General features: G+C 37.5%; 2 protein-coding genes across 4 annotated transcripts in view; both read left to right on the forward strand.

Moving 5' to 3' along the window:
• The window catches only part of NDUFV2 (NADH:ubiquinone oxidoreductase core subunit V2), a 42,712-nt gene extending 40,896 nt beyond the window's left edge, over positions 1–1,816 (forward strand). The window contains exon 8 of the mRNA XM_037050356.1: positions 633–1,816. Within this exon, the coding sequence (XP_036906251.1) occupies positions 633–726 (94 nt within the window). The 3' untranslated portion in view covers positions 727–1,816. The remainder of the gene's footprint in view (positions 1–632) is intronic.
• Positions 1,817–4,112: 2,296 nt separating this feature from the next.
• ANKRD12 (ankyrin repeat domain 12) overlaps positions 4,113–22,773 on the forward strand; it is a 154,561-nt gene continuing 135,900 nt past the window's right edge. For 2 of the 3 annotated variants that reach the window (XM_037050353.1, XM_037050355.1), the window contains exon 1: positions 4,113–4,432. The gene's annotated coding sequence lies outside the window, so the exon portion shown is untranslated. Of the gene's footprint in view, positions 4,433–4,868; positions 4,890–22,773 lie in introns of those variants that run through there. The other variant, XM_037050354.1, reaches the window with a different exon arrangement.

Consider the following 22,773-nt stretch of genomic DNA (forward strand, 5'->3'; position numbering starts at 1 on the left):
TTAATATGATCTTTAAAAACATAAGTACAAATAGGTTTTGTCTTTACTATTTCTAAGGGACATCCTCCCAATCCTTCCAGTTCCTGTTTACTTTCAAATATAGAATATAAGTGTATATTCCCTTCTGTTCACTGTGGCAAATCAGAATCTAAATAAAATTCAAATACAAGAACAATAAATGTAGTGGCTGTTTATTAAGACACGATTTTAAAAATGTCCTATGAGTTGGGTTATTTTCCTGTAGTTAAGCTCTGTTCCTTAGGCTGTTGATGAGTCCCCGGAGATTTGGTTTCTGTATCTGAGAAATAAAGCCAGTGTCACTTGTCTCATGTCATTGTTGAGATTAAATGAGCTAATAAGGTATATACACTGCTCAATAACGGGAAACTGGTATTAGTGTTGTTTTTATAATTATAGTGAGTTTTGATATTCAATACATCAGTTTTCTTGTTTAAGAAGAGAAAATCTTGTAGCATTTGAAATGTTTGTGTTAAATAATCTATGCTAGTTTCTGGGGAAAAATAGTTGCTTAACTGAGCTGTTGTGAGGTAACAATTATAACTTCTTTAAGTAAAAATTTATAAATGATAATCATTAATAGTCAATTTAATGTTATTTGCTTTTGTTTTTAGGAGTGGACGCTTCTCTTGTGAGCCAGCTGGGGGTCTCACCTCTTTGACTGAACCACCCAAAGGACCTGGCTTCGGTGTGCAAGCAGGCCTTTAATTTATATTTGATTGTAAATATGTCACTTGAAAATAAAATATGAATCTTATTTACATAAATTTTTAATATTGTTTATTTCAGCCTTTGTACACCTTGGTGGTAACCTAGCAACTTGCACCTCTGTAATTACTGTGTCAAAATATCAGAGCTCCATTTTGAAATCTTCAGCTATCTATGGATAACTATGAATACATTATTCCATAATCTAGTTAATAGTAACTCCCATGCCCCTGTTTTCAACTGCCAGATTATTTTTGTCAATAATACTAAGTTATTATTGTGCCATAAAAATTCAAATTTCAAATATATTTTGCTTTTCCATCTTTAGCCATAGCCAAGTCTTAAGTTAATATGATCTTTCTGTAAACCTTATATATGTCAGTGTACCCTTCAAATACTTTTATATTTATAGCACACAATTGTTACTGTATATCCAACTGGTAACTGATACTTCAAGTAGATTATAGGTGTAAAAAGTCAAGATAGTTGTGTCTAGATCATGAGTCTTTTAAAAATTTTTTGCCCATTTTTTTGAAAGTTCTGTTATATTTAACATTAAAACACTGCTTTTAATGATGGTGCCCTGAATACCTTTTAAAAACACCTGGCAGGTAAAATTTCATTATAATAATCCAAGATAGTTCCAAATGTATGTGAACACACAGATTGAAATCTACTTGAAATTTCTAACAGATGATAGATAACTCTATCCTGGCCTATGTGTTTATCACCACTCACTCCCTCAGTTCTTCTCAGTTCTTAACTGGGCTGTTTTTTAAAGAGCTATATTTGGAGGGAAATTTACTTATTGCTATTTAGTGGCAAAAATAAACCAACAAATCAACTTTTCATCCTTCCTATTGGCAAAGAATCTAATGTCTGTCTGGTGGTGGTTTTGTTTTTGAGCTGATGCTGAAAGTTACTATGGGAAAAGCTACTGAATCCTCGGAATTGCTTGCTTTGAACAAAGGGGCCATTGCTCCAGATAATTCTTAAGAGCACTTGATAATAGTTTTAAGAGTATTCACTGCAAAGACCTTACATCTGTATAGACTAAATCACATAATAAACTATGTTCTGAGATTATATTTTTCATTTATTACATTCACCTTCCTGAAATAATGGCAGTTATTTAAAAATGATCTGATTTAACTGGACTTATTGTAGTAAAACATGAGTTGTTGATTCTAAAGGTGTGAATATCTAAGGAAGATGGAGAGTAAATTTTGCCTAATGGGTTCTAGCTCAGATATCAAATACACACATTTTAAGTGTCTTCTAGTAATAACCCTAAATATATGTGGTGAAATTTAACTTAGGCTAAGAATGATATTTAATGCTTGGGATCCTTGACCTTCTGGTAGTGTTAGGAAGATATTTCATCCACTTGCTGAGGATGGATTCTAGGACTTGAACTAATGGAAGACCAGGCTGTACAATTAAAAGCCGTGTTAGCAGCTTCCTAATAAACTTGCTTGTGGATATAAACTAGTTTTCTTCAGGCTTTTGAGACTTCTGTCCATAATATCTCTAATAAGAATTTACTGATTTATGTAGCTGGATTCACATTGCAAAGGAAATTTGCTTTAATAAGTTTCTTTTGGACCTTTCAAATAACAAATAATTGCTGATTTATAACTTGCCACATATAATCTTAATGTGAGCTTCATGAAATTTCTTTTTTGCAACTTGATTTCTACAAGTGACACTTATAGGTAGTTTCCTGTTGAGTGTAGTCAATACAGTACCTTGGATAATGGTTGCCTATGAGTCTTTCATGTATTCAGTGATTTTAATAAATTTGAACACATAGCTATTGCCATAAACCATAATTCATTCAACAAATTCAAGATTAGCTACCTCTCAATTTTGGGGTTAGGTACTTAGTACTATACAAATAGCTATTGCCATTGCCATCCATACTAGTCAACTTCTATGACAGTTACTTAAATGAGAAACAATTATTTAAGCAATCAGAGTTAAATTTTTAGTAATTGTTTTTTTCTTCGTATGTTGTGCCATAAGTATCCAAATCAAATTTAATAGTTTTCCACCTGCGGTTACAAGTTGCTCTCAATATTATTTTGGACCTAAGTTTTAGAGTAGGAAAATAGGGAACTGGGAAACAAAAAAATACTGTTATTTAATTCAGGTTTATGCTTTAATATAGTAACTTGTTTGGATTTAGCTTTCTCTGTCAAGTTTGAGATGTTACATCATCTGTGGTGACAAATTTGTAACTGTACTCACTAAGTCACAAGTGGGTGCTGCTGCGTAGGACTTTATTAATGATGAGGAAGGTGGTTTTATTCCAACTACAATCCCTTTGGTGCTTAAAATAAAACATGCACAAATATTCGAGGATTAAACCTCGATGTCCAGGAGGAAGTTAGGATAAAATGGTTTCCCTCCAATTATGTAACCCCTTTGATGTTAAATGAAAACATGTACAAATTGTAACAGAATAACCTCAATGTAAATAAGTATTCAGAAGGAAGTCAAGACCCGCAGCTGGTAGATGGAAAATTTTCCTTACGCACTCTGGTACTTGCTCAATTCTCTCTGAAATACCAACTTGGGTGTAGAAAAATGCACTTAAAGTTCTATTAAAATGCCATCGGAAGATTGAATGAGAGCGTATTACGGAGTCTGTGGTGTCCCTGCCCGAAGAGCACGCTCCAGTTCTCTCGGGACGGCTTTGCACACCCACCTGGCGCAGGTGAAAGTGCGCCAGAAGCTCGCCAGCTGAGCCACCAACAGGCGTCAGGGCCTCTAGGGCTTCCGTACAGGTGATGCGGCGCAGGCGCATTTTGGCTCGGGTAAGGGCGGTTTGCTGATCCCCGCCACGACAGACGCACTGGAGCCAGCCGTGGATAGAAGCCACAAGTATAGCGGTAGACACCGCTCCTATGCCTCAAACCGAAGTCGCAGCATCGAGCCTATAAACTCTCCCGTCTGTCCCTGTAAAAATAACGTGAATAGCCCATGCAGAGTCATTTTTCTTCGACGCCGCCATTTCCAGAAGTTTGAAGTCCTACCCATTGACCTGATCGCCACAAAAAGCTACTGCAGATTCAGTTGGCCGAGTAGCGTCAGCGACGCCTGCGCTGCTTCCTTGCTCCGATTTCTCCGCCCTTCTGGGCCTGGTGACAATGAAGGTGAAGCAGCGACAACGGGGTGGGGTTAGGAAGACGAGCACTCGGAGCAGTTCCGGACTGCACCTCCCCCACCTCCGCCTCCCACTTGGTACCTTCCGACTTCCCCGCCCCCCGGCTGGCGTCGAACTGAAAGAGAGGCGGGGTAGCGGGGAGGGGCCGGCGGAAGGGGCGGGGCGGTCACGCCGCGTGTCCTGTGCCCCCGGAGTCACGTGGCCCCACCGCAGCCAATCCCTGGGCCACACTACCCTGCGAGCGAGAAGGCTGTGGTGAGGGACAGACCGAGACCGGAGATGTTTTTAAGCCCGGCGTCGGCGGTGTTAGTGACGGTTGCAGCGGCAACGAAGACAACGACAGCGGCAGCAATACCTAAGCACGCGTTCAGGGGCTAAAGCTTCCTGCGTCGACCGTGCTTCCAGTCCTAGAGGGTGAGGGGGGCGTGGCGACAAAGCCAGGAGGAAGAAGGGGCGCGGTTTCGAGCCCAGTCTCTGGTGCCCGAGAGGAGACCCCTCTGTTCTGCGCTGCTGCCGGCCCTCCCTCCCCAGAACAAGGTAAGGGACACGACCTGTCCCCCTCGCTCCTCTCTGCGCCGTCTAGCCTGGCCTTTGAAGTCGCTGGGCTGACGGTGACAAGCCGTTAGTGGCCCCGGCGCGGGTCCGACTCACCTCGCCGCCTCCCCTCCCGGACTGCCGAGGGGCCGCAGCGCAGCTGGCAGCTGCCCTTGGGGTTAGGGGTGCCACGCGGGGCGGGACCTCAGTTGGGCTTCCCATGCCACCAGTCCTCGCTCCCGGTACTGGGCTGCCGCCGCCGCCTCGGAACATGGCGGGGCCGGGAGGAGCGTGTGCGTGCGAATGTGCGCGGCCCGAGAGGGCGCCGTCGGCTTGCCGCGGCCGGACTCAGCGGGGCGGGTCGGGGCGGGGGTGAGTACGCGCCCAGCCCGCTGCGCGCGCTCGCAAGCCAGCCAGCGGGAGGCCGCCGCCGCGGCCCCTGTGGGAGGGAGCATCCGAGGTACCGGGGGTCGGGGAAGAGGTGGGGGAAAGAGAGAAGGAAAATGTCACTCTAATAGTCTCAGGGGAAAGGGGAGCGGCCACGCTGCAGTCCTGTCTTAAACGCCTGTATAATGTGTTATTGCCGCATTGGGCAGTTGGTTCTGTTCACCATTCTTTGAGTGCTTATTCAAATGATGTTCTTAGACCTTTAGAGTACCTCAGGTTCTTAAGTCTTATTTTGAGGTGTAATATGAAGTGACGTATCCTGGAGGATCTCAAAGCGTTGAATAAGCGGTTGTACAAAGAGGTTACCGAAGCCTAGCTGACAGCTGTTTTAATAATAACAATAAGGAACAGATTAAGATGGGAAGTTAACACTAGTACATCAGTTGAAACCGTAAGAAACATTTTAAGCAGTGGAGTCATCGACGTTGTCATTTCCACTCGACACCCGCGGGTGAAATGGGTTGCAGATCCCAGTGATCTGTAACGCTTTGCAATTACTATCGATAATCCTGAAGTTGGAGTGAAACTGTTGTCAGTCATGTATGTAATTTTTTATTTTAAAAACGGTTTATGTGAATTATAAAGGAAGACGAACTAACAACGTAGCTATTTTTAAAGAAATTAACTTCATTAAAAACATATGCTCAAGTAGGCTCATATAAACCTTGGGCTTTGATCTGTTTTAGTTTCTTCAATCATATGAACTGGCAAAACATATTATCTATTGGTGCCAAGCGGCTTAAAACAAAAATGAGATAGTGTCTACTGTTTAAGATCAAGTCGCTATGTTAACTAATTATGTTGGTGGGGGATGTCTTTACTTTGGGCTAAACGCAAAAACGTTTAAAGATTTGAAATGTTTCCCCAGGAGATTTTAGACAAGAGGAGAAAGCCTTTTCTACTTAAAAATCTTTTATAGTTCACACAAGCACTAACTACATTTCTGAAGGTCTGCATATGGTTTGACTAAGGTCAAGCTTAACTATTCAGGGTATGTGTTGTATTTTAGGGACAGGCAGGTGTTTAAAGTAAAAACTAAGTTAAGAATGGAAGAAAAAGTAAAAAAATAAATAAAAAAGGCAGGATGCCCTTAGTTATTAATCTCTGTGGTTTTCATAGTTGTTGCCAGAATGGTTTTATGAACAAGTAAAGCTGGGATAGTGGAAATTTCTGGGTGTGTATTTCATGAAGAATATTTGAAGAAGAGTAGAGAGAACATAATTCAGATAAGGAAAGAATTTAGGGGAATACATGTTGTGCAGTCTCTGCTTTTAGTTCTTTAAGATCAGAAAGGTCTCAAAAGGTTTTTTCCGGGGGAGCAGGGGGATAAGTACCTAACCAGTGTAATGAATTCAAAAGGACAGCATTTTTTTATTAAGATACTTTTATATTACTTTTTCCCCTATTGAATTGGTTGAAAATGTGACTGATTATTCTGAGGTAGATTGGAGAAACGGTAGTAAGGATATTTGGAAAACACTTTGGAAAAGAGGCTTTTGTTCTAAAGAATAAGAATAATAGTAAAAAATACTGAATTTCTCGGGATAAATTGACAGCAGTAAAATTTTCTTTAAACCTTTCTTATGTTTTAAGAGCATCATTTTACTCTAAAAAGAGAATGATTAATGGGGTTAATTATTTCTATCCTAGTCCGTGAGAGGCTTAGACTATTTTCTGTATATAAACTTGATAATACTGAAGAAACATCTAGAACAGACATGAAGAATTTGTCCAGTAGTCGTAGTAGGTTGCTTAAGAGCTGTTGACACTCCTTTGTGACTTGGAACTTGTTTTGAAAACTAACATCAACATGTATTTGTAAAATTCCTTAGAGTACAGTCTTCAAGATTTATCTTTAGCACTAGCAGGGACATCAAATTATCTAATCTGTTACCCTCATTTTACAGATTTGAAAATAAAGGCCTAGTAAGGTGAAATGACTTAATGATGTCAGCACAACTAGTTAAAATACCCTGTGGTTTGGTGCTAGAGATTTCTTGCTCTGAAGATGCTAATTTGCCTCTTTCTTTAAGTAGTAGTGGAAAGAACATTAAAATGTAAGTGGAAGCTTTGAGTTTAAATTCTTGACTTGTCACTTCCTAACTGTGGTTTTAACAAATCACTTTAACTTTCAGAACCTTGCCTTTTTAATCTAAAAAAAATAATTATCTGACATAATTTACAGGGACATTGGAAGGAACAAATGGATTATACATGGACAGCTCATTATATATACTGTAAACTTTTATACTTATAAAAATGGTGATATTATTATTATTTTTAATCCTCATCCAAGAATATGTTTATTGATTTTAGAGAGAGAAAGTGGTTGCAGGGAGTGATAGAAGCATCAACCTGAGAGAGAAACATCAGATAGTTGCCTCCCGTAACTCCCGACCCACAACCTTTTGGTGTACAGATGCTCCAACAAACTGAGCCACCCAGCCAGGGCAAGTGTAATGTTTTTAAAGTGCAAGGTGTTAAGATCCCTTGGTTTTTGCTTATGGTTAGCCTTAGCTTTGTTTTCAGCACCTGCTGTTTTACAGATTATGACTCCCTGTAGATACATTTTCTGATCCCCACTTAGTTCTAATCTTAGTAAAGACTCTTATGGAACATTTTAAAAACTGCAGTTGTTAGAGCCTGACTTCCTCTGGAGAGACTATGAAGTTTCTTCATATAGCATTTGAAAACATTCTCCTATACACTCATGCATGCATAATCCGTTTAGCAGTGGTTTTTAAAAAAGTAATAGTGAAAGTGTCTTAGTTGCAGTGTTATTTTGTCTGTTACTAGTTTCCAGATAACGGCAGAACAGGAGATAATTTTCCTTTATAAACTTAGCTTTGAATAGTTCATGTTAAGGTTATCTTGTAGATCTAAAATATATAGAAATATTAAGACAGTTTTTATTTATTAGCTTATACTGTTAATTTTAAAGACCTTTTCTTCTAGTGCTTTAAATCAATAATACTGGAAACCATACGTCGGTATTTTAGTAAACTTGAAGCTAAAGTTTATGATAAACATGATGAGCATTTAGAATATCTGTGTAACATATCTGTGTTCAAAGTTTAAGTGAAATATTTCAGATAATTTTTATAACCTTGTAAAACAAACTATTATTATTCTAACATATGGCTAAGGAAAATGAGGCTTTAAACATACTAATGAAATGTGTAGATAACTCACAGACCTAAAAAAGTGACAGATTCTGTTCCCTATTCTTAATCACTTCTCTAAGTTCTACCTCTAAGAGTTAGCTGATTTTGTAAAGTTGAAGGCAGTGTTCCTTAAATTTCAGAGTTCATGGGGATCAGCTACTCTACCTTATACTTTCTTGGGCAGGAAATCAAGAAGAAAAGAAAAACACCTTATTAGAAATTGTGGAAGATAGACCAGCAAGCCTATGAGATTACAGTACGGTTGTTGTTGGGTCATTTTCTTTATGTGAGTTGTTAGAAGCAAATTATTGTCAACATCTACTGAAGGACTACAGTTAACATTACAAGAGGCTGTTGTAACAAACTTCATTTTGATGTTGATATTGTTGTTCTAAAGAAACATACTTTAATCACAGTGACTAAAGAGAAAGATAACTCATCAAACTCATTTAGGACTAGATACAGCAATAATAAACTTGAGAGTTTGTCCAGATTAGAAAATAGCATCTAAGACTACATTTTTTGATTAGTGAGCCCTTCCAAAATTTTAAGAAATTCAGACTTAAGTTTTTAGAAAATTAAGTTTAAACACAGAAATGCTTCCAAATTGTCGTAAGTGAAAGAGGTAAATTATGAAGCCGCAAGTTATGAGGTAGATATCATCTGCCTTTTTTTGGCATTTAAGAATTTTGTCATCTTTGGCCAATGTCTTTAACATTTGTTCATGACACTGAAATTATTTCAAAATATGGAGTTACTTTTCTGGTTATCAGTTTGTATTTGGGCCATAATTGGGGGGAGTATCACAGGTATTATTGATAAATACTACCATATTGTTTGAAAGAGTTGTGAGAGCTTTGTAGCTTCTCAGATTTCAGTTTGTTCTTCTACATAGAAGTTTTTGATATTTTGACTTCTAATAGAGAACAAAAACTATGCATGTGTGGCTCTTTTCCTAGAATTAGCTATATCAACTCAGGATAAGATGTTAGCCCTTGCTGATGTGACTCAGTGGATTGAGTGCTGTCCTGGGAACCCAAAGGGTCGCAGGTTCAATTCCCCGTCGGGGCACATACCTTGGTCGAAGGCCAGACACCCACATGGGGGAGTGTGTGAGATATATCTCACACATCATGTTTCTCTCCTTCTCTTTTTCCCTCCCTTCTCCTCTCTCTAAAAATAAATAAATAAAATATTTTAAAAATATTTAAAATAAACAAGAATAAGATAGTAGTATATTAAAAATTATAGTGCTTTGTAGTTCATGAAGTACTTTGTACATCTGATTTCTTTTGAATTTTTCAGCTATTCTGATATCTGAGATTAGCAAATTTGATGTTAATTGAACCATGGATAAGATACAAGTTAAAATTCTCTGGAGTAATGCTAGGCTTTTGAAATTCATTCTTGAAAGAAGCATTAGCAAACCTAAAAGAAGAGGAAAGAAACACATTCTTCCACCAAAGACACATTGTACTCCATTTTCTTTTTATTCTGTTCTGCTTCTGAAACTTAAGCAAGGTAGACGTAAACACTAAAATCATTCTTTACCGCGTGATATTACTGATTAGTGGTGAAGATTAATGATGTTAAAGACAGAAGAGAAAATTAAAATTTTATAGAATGTTTTATGCCATAATTTGCACAAAAATATTACAACTAGGTATAAAGCCTTAGCATGTATTTTGAAGTTCTATTCTAAAGCTTTGCAACCTCTGAGTTAAAGTAAGTCCTCATTACCAGAATTTAATTTTGACTATTTGGAAGTTACTTGGTGATTGAGGAAAAGGACTTTTATTGAGCCTCTTAACTTTAAGTATTGTTAGATACTTTTATATTATATCTTACTTTAATGTGGCAGTAGATATCTTGCAAGTCAGGTCATAAAAATATTTCAAAAAGTTGTCACTGTTAAATCTCCAACTATAGATATCATTACACAAGAACTAACTTGGAATTTTTTAAGTGTTCTATAAGTAAGTATTATTTTTGAGAGAAATTTTTTCTTAAGATCAACACCTATTTATTTGTTTATTTGTTTATTTATTTATTTATAGAAGGGAAGGAGAGAGGGAGAGAAATAACGATGTATGGTTGCTTCTTGTGCGTCCCCTGCTGGGAACTGGCCTGCAACCCAGGCATGTGCCCTGACCGGGAATTGAACCTCCATCCTTTGGTTCGCAGGCCCCCGCTCAATCCACTGACCTACACCAGCCAGGGCCCAATTTAGATTTATAGTTCAGTTGATCACCTAATAGTGGTAATTCAACCCTTAGAAATTATCTCTGTCTTCCAGGACTCATAAAAACGTGCCAAAAATGAAGATGAGTATTCTTTTTAAGCTGCTGTGAAACAGAAAAATAATACTTCTTTATTAAGTTTCAGTTTATCCTCATGTTATTGAAAGTGAACAGGAATATTTGACAGCAAACTGGCTTACTCATTCTTCCTTTCCTTTGTTTTTACCCCTTTGTGACTCCTCCTTCCTCTTTAGGAGGAAGCTCTCTTGCTTTGCAAATAATGAAAATAAATTCATACCTATTTATTGTTGGTTAACAATTTAGATTTGTGTTACTAAATTTAAATTATATTACTTTTATTTTACATGTTAAGGCTTTTGTCTTTACTTTTTTGGTATGAATGTGGGTCATTAGCTAATAGCTGGGGAAGTAATTATTTGCACTTTCTCTTCCGTGAATTGACACTTGATATCCTTTGGCCGTTTTTCTGTCTTAGTTTCTTACTCAAAATTTCTAGAAATAGCAATCAAGAATTTAAACATTTTCTAAAACATATTTACTAGGGTTTTTAAGTTATAAAGTTAATATATGTTTACTGCTAAGATTATAACAAAAGGGTCTACTTCTACCTCTTTTGGATATTTTTTTCTGTTGGGGGGGACAGAAAAGCAGATTCTATGGAAAGTAGCTGCACAAGGTAACCTTGTGAAGTTTATTTCCACTTTACAGTGAGATTCAATTTTAAAATGATGACTGTATTGCCTACTTACAGAACTACATGTTCAAAGGGGTTGATGATAATAATTTAAAAAGGCAGGGTAAAATGATTGATTACTTTTGAGCCTTTGGCAAGAGGAATAATTTATTTGTATTATGGATTTTTACAAAGAGTGGAAACTCTTGAATGATCCAGTCTGACATTGTTATACATTATCTCTGGATGTTGAATTGGAAACTAACTGGAATTTTTATTTTTTTACTTCCAAATTTTCAAGTTTTGCCACAGTGGATAAGTATTATGGATATAATAAAGAAGATATTAAACATTTCACAATTATTTAACAGATTTTAAATGCTTCTATGACCAGCACTCCATTAAGCATTTTTGAGGCAGGTGATTGGGACGATATAAGTAAAGACAATGTTATAGACTATCTGTTTAGGTGAAAAAAACATAGACATGTGAAATAATTATTATTCTTTAATTGTTCAGATTTCTAATTGGTTTGGAAAGGAACATGGTAAGCCCTGCAAGGACATGGATCATGTCTGTTTTGTTCACTGTTGCAACCAAATTCCATCACACTGTAAAAGGTTTGTGTATTGAGTGACCAAAAATGTCAATGGCAGAATGATTTGACTGGCATAAAAAGGATGGACTTGGGAGTAAGGGTGAAAAGATGGGTAGCATATTAGAAAGGCTATGATTATTAGGATAAAGGGAATAATAAATATGAATCCCCAAAATGGGGAGTTATATAACAGTATTTTTTAAAGGAAGTAATTCTAGATGTTCTGTGGAATTCAGTTAGGAGGCAAGATCATTGAAACCATTCTTAGGTTTTAAGGTGTATTAGGTTCCAATGCTAAGCACATATCTGAAGAAGACATTATGTTCTTGTATGGTACATAATAATTTAGCAGAAAGAGATAATTACTTAAAGATCTATAATTAGGGAGAGATTTTGTAAACACTGAAATTGTATCACAGATTCTTTAGTAAATTTATATTCAGGAGAAAGGACCTATAGCTTTCGGGCTCTGAAATAGGTCTGTCCAAAAAAGACTAAGAATCAGTGACTTGGAAATTTAATTTCAGTTTTTGATGTAGAACTATTCCATTCTTAAATAGTCCCAAACTTAGGTTTTTAGGCATTATTTTATACTATATTTCCTTTAATAGATAAAGCTGTTTAATATTTGTCCTATCACTGAGATTTACCTTGTTTTTCTCATTCATAACATTCGTGTGAGATTATATATTAGGGTGTGTTTTATTTTAAAAATAAAACCAAATAACGCTCATATTCTTTCCCATTGGGGTTGGAAATTTCACAGCACCACCCTTTTCTTGTTACTTTTTCACAACTATTAGAATACAGTGAGAACTTCCGGCCAAGATGGAGGCGTAGGTGGGAACACTGTGCCTCCTCGCACAACTAAATTTAAAAACAACAAAGTTTTAGTAACAAATACGCAGCCAAAACACAGAAAATTGAACTGTACGGAAGTCCGACAACGAACCATTCAGCCAGACCAGTGAGAGGGGCAGAGTTCTGTCGGACTGACCCAGCCAGCGGCGGTTGGCAGATCCCAGGCGTGGGGTGGCAATGGGTGGACCCAGTGAGGACACAGGGTGGCTGGCTGACAGTGGTGACACATTCACGCTCAGATAAACCAAGTGAAGGAGCGAACAGTGAGACAGACCGCTCAGGCTAGGGCCCTAGCAACAGGAATTAAAGCCTGAAAGCACCAACTGAAAAGACTTTCGGGGTCGAGATGTGGGAGAGGCTCCCAGGCTCACAGGGAGTTCTTTGGAGAGACCCACAGGGTCCTGGAGGGTACACAAGCCCACACACCTGGGAACCAGCACCAGAAGAGCCCAATTTGCTTGTGGGAAGCTGCAGAGGGGACAGAAATCTGAGAGAGAGCGGAGCAAAGTGCCATTTTTCACCTTCTCTGACCCCACGCTCACATACCGCCTCACAACCCAGCCACTGGGTCGCCCCTCCCTGGGGAACACCTAAGGCTCCATCTCTCATACATAACAGGTGCGAACAGACCAAAACATGGCTCAAGAACAGCTCAGAGTCCCAGAGCCTATAATTCGAAACAACCATAATTCTAAGCGACCAAGAAATAGCCAGCCTTTCAGATGCACAGTTCAAAATATTGGTGATCAGGATGCTCACAGAATTGGTTGATTTTAGTCACAAATTAGAGGAATAAATAAAGGCTAAACTAGTTGAAATGAAGGGAAATGCACAGGAAACCAATAGTGATGGAGAGGAAACTGGGACTCAAATCAAGGGAGTGGACCAGAAAGAAGAAAAAAATGACCAAACAGAAAACAATGAAGAAACAAGAATTCAAAAAAATGAGGAGAGGATTAGGAACCTCCAGGACATCTTTAAATGTTCCAACATCCAAATTATAGGGGTACCAGAAGGGGGAAAGAAACAGCCACGAGTGGAAAACTTATTTGAACAAATAACAAAGGAGAACTTCCCCAATCTGGCAAAGGAAATAGACTTCCAGGAAATCCAGGAAGCTCAGAGAGTCCCAAAGAAGTTGGACCCAAGGAGGAACACATTAAGGCACATCATAATTACATTAGCCTAGATGAAAATGAAGGAGAAAATCCTAGAAGCAGCAAGAGATAAGGGAACAGTCACCCAGAAAGGAGTTCCCATCAGACTGTCAGCAGATTTCTCAAAAGAGACCTTACAGGCAAGAAGGGGCTGGAAAGAAGTATTCCAAGTCATGAAATCCAAAGACCTACATCCAAGATTACTCTATCCAGCAAAGCTTTCATTTAGAATGGAAGGACAGATAAAGTGCTTCTCAGATAACATCAAATTCAAGGAGTTCATCATTACCAAGCCTTTATTACATGAAATATTAAAGGGACTTACCTAAGAAAAAGAAGATAAAAAATATTAACAGTGAAAGGACAGCAAACTCACAGTTATTAACAACCACACCTAAAACAAAAGCAAACTAAGAGGACAGCTAGATCGGGAGCAGAACCATAGAAATGGAGATCACATGGAGGGTTAGCAACAGGGGAGTGGGAGGAGGAGAAGGGGGGAGAAGGTACAGAGAATAAGTAGCATAAGCGGTGGGTAGAAAATAGACAGAGGGGAGGCTAAGAATACTATGGGAAATACAGAATCTAAAGAACTCGAAGAACTTGTGACACATGGACATGAACAAAAGGAGGGGAATGGTGGGGGAGGGGTATGCAGGGTGGAGGGGAATGAGGGGGGAATGGGACAACTGTAATGGCATAATCAATAAAATATAATAAAAATGTAGAATACAGTGAATTAACTCTGTGCCAATACCTTATTACCGTATTTCTCTTTATTCTCCTCAGCATTCTTTGGCAAGAAACAGTTTATAATTCTAAATTGCCCCAGCCCAAAGAGCTACTGAATATACATACTGCTACCTTCAGCCAGTTTAGAGTGTGTGTGTGTTTTTTTTAAATGCCCTGATATATGCAGTTATCCTGAATTCTTGCGTGTAATATATAGTAGGTTTATATTGGAAAGTGAGCGGGATACTGAAAAAGTGAGGTAGCAGATCAGGACTTAAATAAAGCCCAAACAATTCAACTCTGGTGTGAAGTCGTGTGGAAGCCACAATTTGGGTTATAATTGAAGTAGTGTTATAACCAACGCTACTGTTGAGTCCGAGTGGGAGTGGTATGGTATGGTATGGTATGCAGATTAGAAATAATAACATTAGCATTGCTCTGTCATAGGGGAATGATTTCAGCTACCTATAACTTCATTAAGAGTTTGTGTGTAGATAAAGGTGGTTTTCAGGAACATGAACTTACATTGCAAAAGCAGTGATTATGATAAACTATTCCAGCTTTTTATATTGTGACCTTTATCCCAAATCTCATATTTACATGTGCCAGTATTAAAACTACGCCCAATTATATAAGCAATTAAAAGTCCTTTCCACTCTGGTGATCAGTGGGGTAACATGTCACAGCCAGATTGCCCTCACATCCTAAAAGTCTTTTCCTTTCATCTAAGGCTAAACTGTGTGTCCATACTTTTTAATGAAAGCAATAAAAGTGAGTTAGGGCATTATTTGACATTAAATTGTGAGTACTTAGAATGGCACCTGAGGTATATGTTGACAAGATCAGGTGCTTGTCTTTTGAGGGCAGGAGAGGAGGCAAAGTTACAATATCAAAACTTTTTATTTTGAAAGAGTTCATATAATTTAAAAGGTATAGAAAACAGCAAAATGAAGGTACCTATCAGCAGTTAAGAATTAAACATTAGAAATTCAGCCCTGGCTGGGGTGGCTTGGTTAGTTTTGGAGTGTTGTCCCTTGGACCGAAAGTTTTGGGCGTGTGATTCCAGGTAAGGGACATTCCTAGGTTGTGCATTCTGTCCCAGGTCTGCACGCGTATGAGAGCCAATGTGTCTGTCTCTCTCTCTCTCTAAATGAAAAAAAATGTCCTCCAGAGAGGATAAAAAAATTACAAATTCAACTGAAATCCCCTATATTTCTTTCCTTGATCCCTTTCCTAACTCCCCCAGGGGAATTCCTGTCTTCCTCTCTTTGCATAAACTTTTTTCCAACAGTCGCTTTTCCCTTTCTCTAGACCTCTGTAAGTTCATTTCTTTCTTCAAAGTTTACCTCAATGATGTTTTCATTTTAACTGTGTATATTGTTACGTATATAACAGCAAGAGCAGTCTGACTTAGGGGAAGTTGAAAAGCTTGTATATGTGAGGTAGAAATCTGCTTTAGTATTCAGGCAAAGGAAAATCACACTAAAACAGTGCGTAGTGCAGAACAATTTATATAGGATAGATGTAAGAGTAACCTAATGAAATAATTATTTTAGGAAGATTAGTCTGGTAACAGCATTGAGTGGAGTAGTGGGTCTGAAAGGAAATGGAGAAATGCTAACTCATTTTGACTGATCTTTTCTCCTGATTACCCTATGCTAGTGAGATTTTATTTGGTCTCCATACACTTTGCCATTTTCAAAGAAGAGAAAGGACCTGGTGGCAGAATACTTAATTATGGTGTTTCTAGTTTTCAGGATTTGGGAGATTACTCCTGACCCCTTTTAAAATCTGTTGACTGCTTAGTGCATATGTAGTGGATCTAAGACTTCTGCCTTCAAGGATTGGTAATTTTTTTTCAGCTCCCAATGTCAGAGAAGCAAGCAAAGCTGCCTACCCATTCTCTGAGCTGTTGCAGCCCTCTACTGGTCTGTGGAAGATGCACAGTGTAGAACCCTGAAGAACTGGGAGGAAATCAGTAAACTCAGCAACTTGTTTTTAGTATCTTAGACCTTTAGAAGACATTTATGTCAGCTGTCCCAATTGCAGATAAATATTTTATATATCTATCTTAATAATTCTGGAAATAAATGTAGGTATTAATATAGGTATATATTAAATATGCAGAGCATAGATTGCTGTAAACACAATTGCTTGTATTACATAATTTCTTTAAAAATTCTAAGTGAATTGTTAGAATGCCGTCTTTTATGTTCCAGTTGTTTGACGATGTCAAAAAAAAAATCTTTTGACCGCTAATCTCTTTTGTTAACATAACTAATGAAGTAATGAGAATTTTTTTTTTTAGTTTGAGCTATTGTTTGGTTATTACTATTAGAAGATAAATACAAAAATTAAATCCTAATTTCTTCCTTTAAGTGAATTTCAAAGCATTTTTTCTTTTTGTTGTTGGAGCCAGAAACTTGGGTGATATGCTAGCTTCCTTGCTTGTTTTCTACTATTTCTCTCTACCTTACAGTCTGGTCATTATACTTTATGTGGTGTCTTTATCTCTCATCTACTGGTAATTCCTCTTTAGTTTGCTTTTCAAAGTTTCAGCAAGGGCATCTTTCTACTCGAATTATGTTACTACTTTTTTAAAAAAAAAACTTGCTCTTTTTCTGTCAAGGTCAAACAACATGATGACAGGGTGCTCCATGATATGATCCCTTGCTACTTTTGTAAGCCTTATTTTCTACTGCACTGTTTTTCAATTTTTGCTATCCCTTCAGTGTGGCCTGCTTTCTTGTGGGGTTTGTGTATTCACACCTGTGCTCATGCTTTTTCTTCTGCAGCCTCATCTGTATCTGTTCCGTCTGTGTCTGTCTGCCTCACAGTCATCCTTAAGACTTTTTCAATATTAACCTCTTCTTGTAATGTCCCAGCTGTAGTCCCGATATACAGCATCCAAATTGGGTGAACCCTTTGTGCTAGTACTATCATATTTCTGTAGCATTTATTATTCCACATAGTAATTAACTTGTCTTTTGCTGCTTAAAAACTGTAAATTCCCTTTAGGCTAGAATTGTGTCCTGTTTATCTTTAGTTCTACTGCTTGGCATAAAATGCTTAGTAAATATTAAATGGTTGAGTAATTACATGAGCAAACTGGGGTATGGTAACTAAAGGAAATTCCTAATGTTAAATATTTTAACAATTCATTTTTTTGAAGGTAGGAGAATCAGTTCTTTTAGATTAATGTCTATTTGATAATATATTTATATTGAGGAAAGAGAGGAAGAGATAAAGAATTGTGAATTTTAGAGCTGAAATGGACCTCATTTTAAAACGAAGAAACTGAAACCTAAAGAGTTTATTAGAAAGAGCTGCGGCCCTGGCTGGTGTAGCTCAGTGGATTGAGCACAGGCCTGCGAACTAGAGGATTGCGGTTCGATTCCCAGTCAGGGCACATGCCTGGGTTGCAGGCGGGTTCCCTGCAGGCCAACTCCCAGCAGGGGACGCACGAAAGGCAACCATACATTGATGTTTCTCTCCCTCTCCTTCCCCTCTAAAGATAAATAAATAAATAAAATCTTAAAAAAAAAAAAAAGAAAGAGCTGTAAGAACCCAGGTGTTCTGCTTCATTTTTTATTTTGCTGAATTCTTCCTAGTATATTTTGCCTTAGACTTGGCTAGGTTTATTAGACATTGGTGGTTTATATTTTAAGCAGTTGAGCTATTTAACTGTTACTCTGTTTTATATCATAGCTTTACCTCTGTGGAATTTTGAAGGTGATATGCTCATATAACCAAACCAAGTCGACCATTTGTAGTGTGTTTACTTTGTATAGTCTTCTGAATTATCTGCCACGCTCAGATTTCTAAAATGTATTTTAGCAACCCTAATCCAGAGTGCAACCTGTCTTTATTGTATTAAGCTTCTGTTCTGAATATTTGCTTCCTTTTCTATTTTGGTGGTTGGGTTTAAAAACATAAAATACTGTTTTACCTCTTTTGTTTTACCTCTGTCTGAAGCACTTTCTCACCTGCCATCTTATTATTCTTTCTCCTTGGCTTCTACCCAGGGAATTGTAGTCCTCCAGAGCAAATCAAGTGTAAGTCAACCTATTACTATTTTTAAATTTTTATTTGAAGATTATGCAATGCATGTTCATTATAAAAGTTAATACAGGATTGTATAAAATAAACTGTAAGTATTCTTTAAGAATGTTTAAGGACATTGTTGAAGACAGTTTATTTTAAAAGATGTGGATGTTTGTTTTCATCCTTGGCATACCATTGGTTAAATTTGTGATTTTTATGATAGTATTGCATTGGCCAAAAAAATTTTTTTTTTCTATAAGATGACTCTAGTGGTACTTAGTTGTCTTTAACTTCATTCAAAACCATTTTATTAGATTGTTTTGTGACAGCTGTCATATCAGTGTGCATTTAAAAAACTTACTAAATTGGTGAATTTTTGTGCAGCCATTTAAATATTGAAGATGGAAGAAAATATGCAACATTTTTATACATTATTTTTCATTATTTCAAGACAGGTAAAAGCACAATTAAAATACAAAAGAAAAGATTTGTGCGGTGTATGAAGAAGGTGCTGTGAGTGATCAAACATGTCAAATGGTTGTGAAGTTTTGTGGTGGGTATTTCTCATAAAATGATACTCCGTGGTTAGGTAGAACAGTTGAAGTTGATAGTGATCAAATCCAGACATTAATTGAGAACAATCAACTTTATATCATGTGAGAGATAGTTGGCATCCTCAAAATACCCAGCTCAGTGAAGTTATTAGCGAAAATGAAAAGTGTGTCTTTTATTTTACAGGAAAAAAACTAAATGGACTTTTTGGCCAACCCAATAATTTCTTGGTCTGGAATTACAACTATTATATTCTTATGGGGAAAATGACAGAATTGCTGCCAGAAAATATTGTGCTGAAATCTACCATTGCTTACTTGGGAAGGTGTAATAAAGCATGATTCTTTTTTGTAGTCTGAAGGATCACTTGAATGGTTTAAGTAGTTAACATACCGGAAGCATGGCCATTTATTTTTAGGCCTTTTCCTTTTCTTTTTTTACTGATTTGAGAGAAAGAGAAACATCAATTTTGTTGCTCCACTCATTTATACATTCATTGGTTGACTCCTGTGTGTGTCCTGACTGGGTATTGAACACATAACCCTGGTGCATTGGGACAATACTTGAATGATTCAACTGAACTACCTTACCAGGGCTCCTCCATTATATTGTAAAACTACTTTAAAGCACGAGGATCCCTGCCCAGGTATCTCAGTTAGTTGGAATGTTGTGCTGTACACCATAAGGTTGCGGGTTCAGTTATCCATCAGGGCGTGCGTGTATGGGAAGCAACTGATGGGTGTTTGTCTCTCATCAGTATCTGTCTCTCTCTTCCTCTCTCTCTAAAATCAATAAAAGCATTCTTGGGTGAGAATTGAAAAAAAATAAAACACGGGGAAATTAAGCTGTTTGGTCTTTGTTTAACTGGGAAACACTTTGTACTTATTTTTATTTATTCTTTATCTAGTGGTTTATTCTTTTTTGCCTAGGGGAAACAATAATAAGGATGTCATAATTGTTTAATCATTTAAGTTACCATTTTTGTTTTGTTTTTAAATTAATCTTTTATTTTTATTATTTTATTTTATTTTTTTCTTAAGATTTTACTTATTTTTAGAGGGAAGGGAGAAAGTGGGGGGAGAAACATCAGTGTGTGATTGCCTCTCATGTGTCCCTAACTGGGAACCTGGCCTGCAACCCAGGCGTGTGCCCTGATTGGAAATTGAACCGGTGACCCTTTGGTTCACAGGCTGTCACTCAATCCACTGAGCTACACCAGCCAGGGCCTGATCTTTGATTTTTTTAAAAAAAGATGGTTTATTCTTAGAGGAGAAGGGAGGAGAAAAGAGAGGGAAATAAACAATGATGTGTGAAGGTTACATTGATCGGCTGCCTCTCCTATGGCCCCACATGGGGACCTGGCCCACAACCCAAGCACGTGTCCTGACTGGGAATCAAACTGGGGACCTTTTGGTTTATAGGCCAGCACTCAGTCCACTGAGCCACACCAGCCAAGGCTAAGCTGTCATTTTTACATTCATAGAAAGAAAGAATTTGGAGTAAAATTTTTTAAACCTCTTATTCTAGAATCAGAATTAGAAGGATAAGGTATCTTCAGTGTCATCTAACCTAACTTTACTTTTAAGAGGAAATGGAAATACTGAGAAGTGATGAAGGTTAACCAAAAAGTTAGTGGTATATATCAGAATTGAATAATTCTGTTCTATTAATAACCAGTTATTTTATAGTAACTCATAAGGATCATTGAATTTTGTTACTTTGATTTGATCCTTTATTAGTTGCCTGTATTCTTAACAATTTTGGAGAAAGCATTTTTACTCCCAACAGAAGCTGCAGCTGAGTGAAAGCTGGTACAGGAAAAATGTTAGGAATTCCCATTCCATCCATATGGTTTAGCCTTTACTTTCTTTAAGTAGAATGTATAATTGATAAGTTTATAGGACAGTATTTGAATTTCTTTATTACATGCACCAAGAACGGTGCTAAGACATCATTTTAGTTATCAAAATTGAGCTTTATAATTTCATAACAGGTGAAGAAATTAACTTGGACTTTGTTTTCAGATGTATTTAATCTAAAGTGCATGTTCTGGGGACTTCTGGACAAAATGGCAGACTGGGTGAGCTCCTTTTTTCAAATATGTAGAAATAATAGATAAAAATAAAATATTTTAAAAATACACACTGAGCTTCAAAGCCCAGAAAGTGAACCTGCAGGTGCCATTTGTTAGATAAGAAAAACTAAGTCATAATAGAAAACAGAAATTCAAGCCCTTTCCTTTAAGGAAAATAGATACTTCTTAGTGAGCTTTGATGCAGTATTGGGATCTATAGCCCCAGGAATGGCAGGGAGCTAAGCCCAGACCAGGAAGAATCTGAATTATTCATGAATAGGGCCTTTAAAAAAGGGTAGTTCATCTACCAATCTGTGTTTATATTTCCTGATGTAACTTCTTCCTATCCTTTTATTTTCAATCTTCTAATATCTTTTTGTGCTCTCTTTTACAAAGTATGTTGCTGAATCTTATTTTTATCCTGCCTACAGACTCTTATATTTTGATTGACTTCAATGCACTCTAATTTATTGCACTCTAACATATTAGAAATTATTGATATTCTGTTTGCTATCCTAGCTATTTTCCATAGTAATTTTATTACTGTTAAATATATGTATGTGTATATACATATTTATCTACTGAGTTTTTTGAACTGTAAGATGCACCAGGCCATAAGATGCACCTAGGTTTTAGAGAAGAAAAATAGGAAAAAAATTTTTGAAGCAAAATATTTAATAACATTAATAACATAGGCTGCCCTCCCCCACCAAGAGCCAGCCAGGTATGCTACATTTGGACTGTAAGATGTACCCTCTTTCCTCCCAGATTTGGGAGGGTGTGTCTTACAGTCCAAAAAATACAGTATATGCTCTTGTGTATATATGTACTAGGTCTGTCCAGAAAGTATGAAGCCACACACTATGAAAAAGAGACATTTATAAGGAAGGTACAAGATACATTGCACGTAGGACAATGACACCTCGTCCCCTTCAAAGTGGGCACATTGGGACCTCACACTGTTCTCCCAGTTGCCATTGGCTGCCCTGCAGTATTTTTCTGAATCTCACTGATGGACTGAAATTTCTTCCCTTTCAGAGGTGATTTTAGTTTTGAGAAAAGCCAGAAGTCACAGGCTGCCAAATCTGACCTGTAGGGTTGCTGAATCACCTGGGTGATTTGATGTTTCACCAAAAAACAATGCAAGAGATGTGATGCATGAGCAGGTACATTGTTGTGATGAATCTGCAGATCACCAGTTGCCTATAGCTGCAGCTGTTTTCATCGTATTATATCTCTCAACCTATGAAGAACATTCAGGTAGTGCTCCTCATTTATTGTTTGGCCTGGAGGGGTGTACTCATGATGATAACACCTTCCAAATCAAAGAACACAGTTTGCATTTTTTTCCTATTTAAGAGATTCCACCATTATTTAATTCTTTTTTCTCTCTTTTTAAGATTGTTGTTCAAGTACAGTTGTCTCCATTTTACTCCCACTAATCACCCCATCCCGGCCATCCCCACCTCTCACCCTTGATCCTAACCCTTTTTGGTTTAGTCCATGTGTCCTCTATACAACTTCCTTGATGACCCTTCTCCCTCCCTGCCCCCCCCCACCATTATCCTTTTACATCTCCCCTCTGGTTACTGTCAGTTTCTTCTTAATTTCAATGTCTCTAATTATATTTTGCTTGCTTGTTCATTTGGTTGATTAGGTTCCTGTTATAGGTGAGATCGTATGGTATTTGTCTTTCACTGCCTGGCTTATTTCATCAGCATAATGCTCTTCAGATCCATCCATGCTATCGCAAGGGTAAGAGCTCTTTTTTTCTTTCTGCT

The sequence above is a fragment of the Sturnira hondurensis genome, unplaced genomic scaffold (genome assembly GCF_014824575.4).
Source record: "Sturnira hondurensis isolate 20B ecotype Veracruz unplaced genomic scaffold, ASM1482457v3 Scaffold0006713, whole genome shotgun sequence".
Lineage (NCBI taxonomy): Eukaryota > Metazoa > Chordata > Mammalia > Chiroptera > Phyllostomidae > Sturnira > Sturnira hondurensis.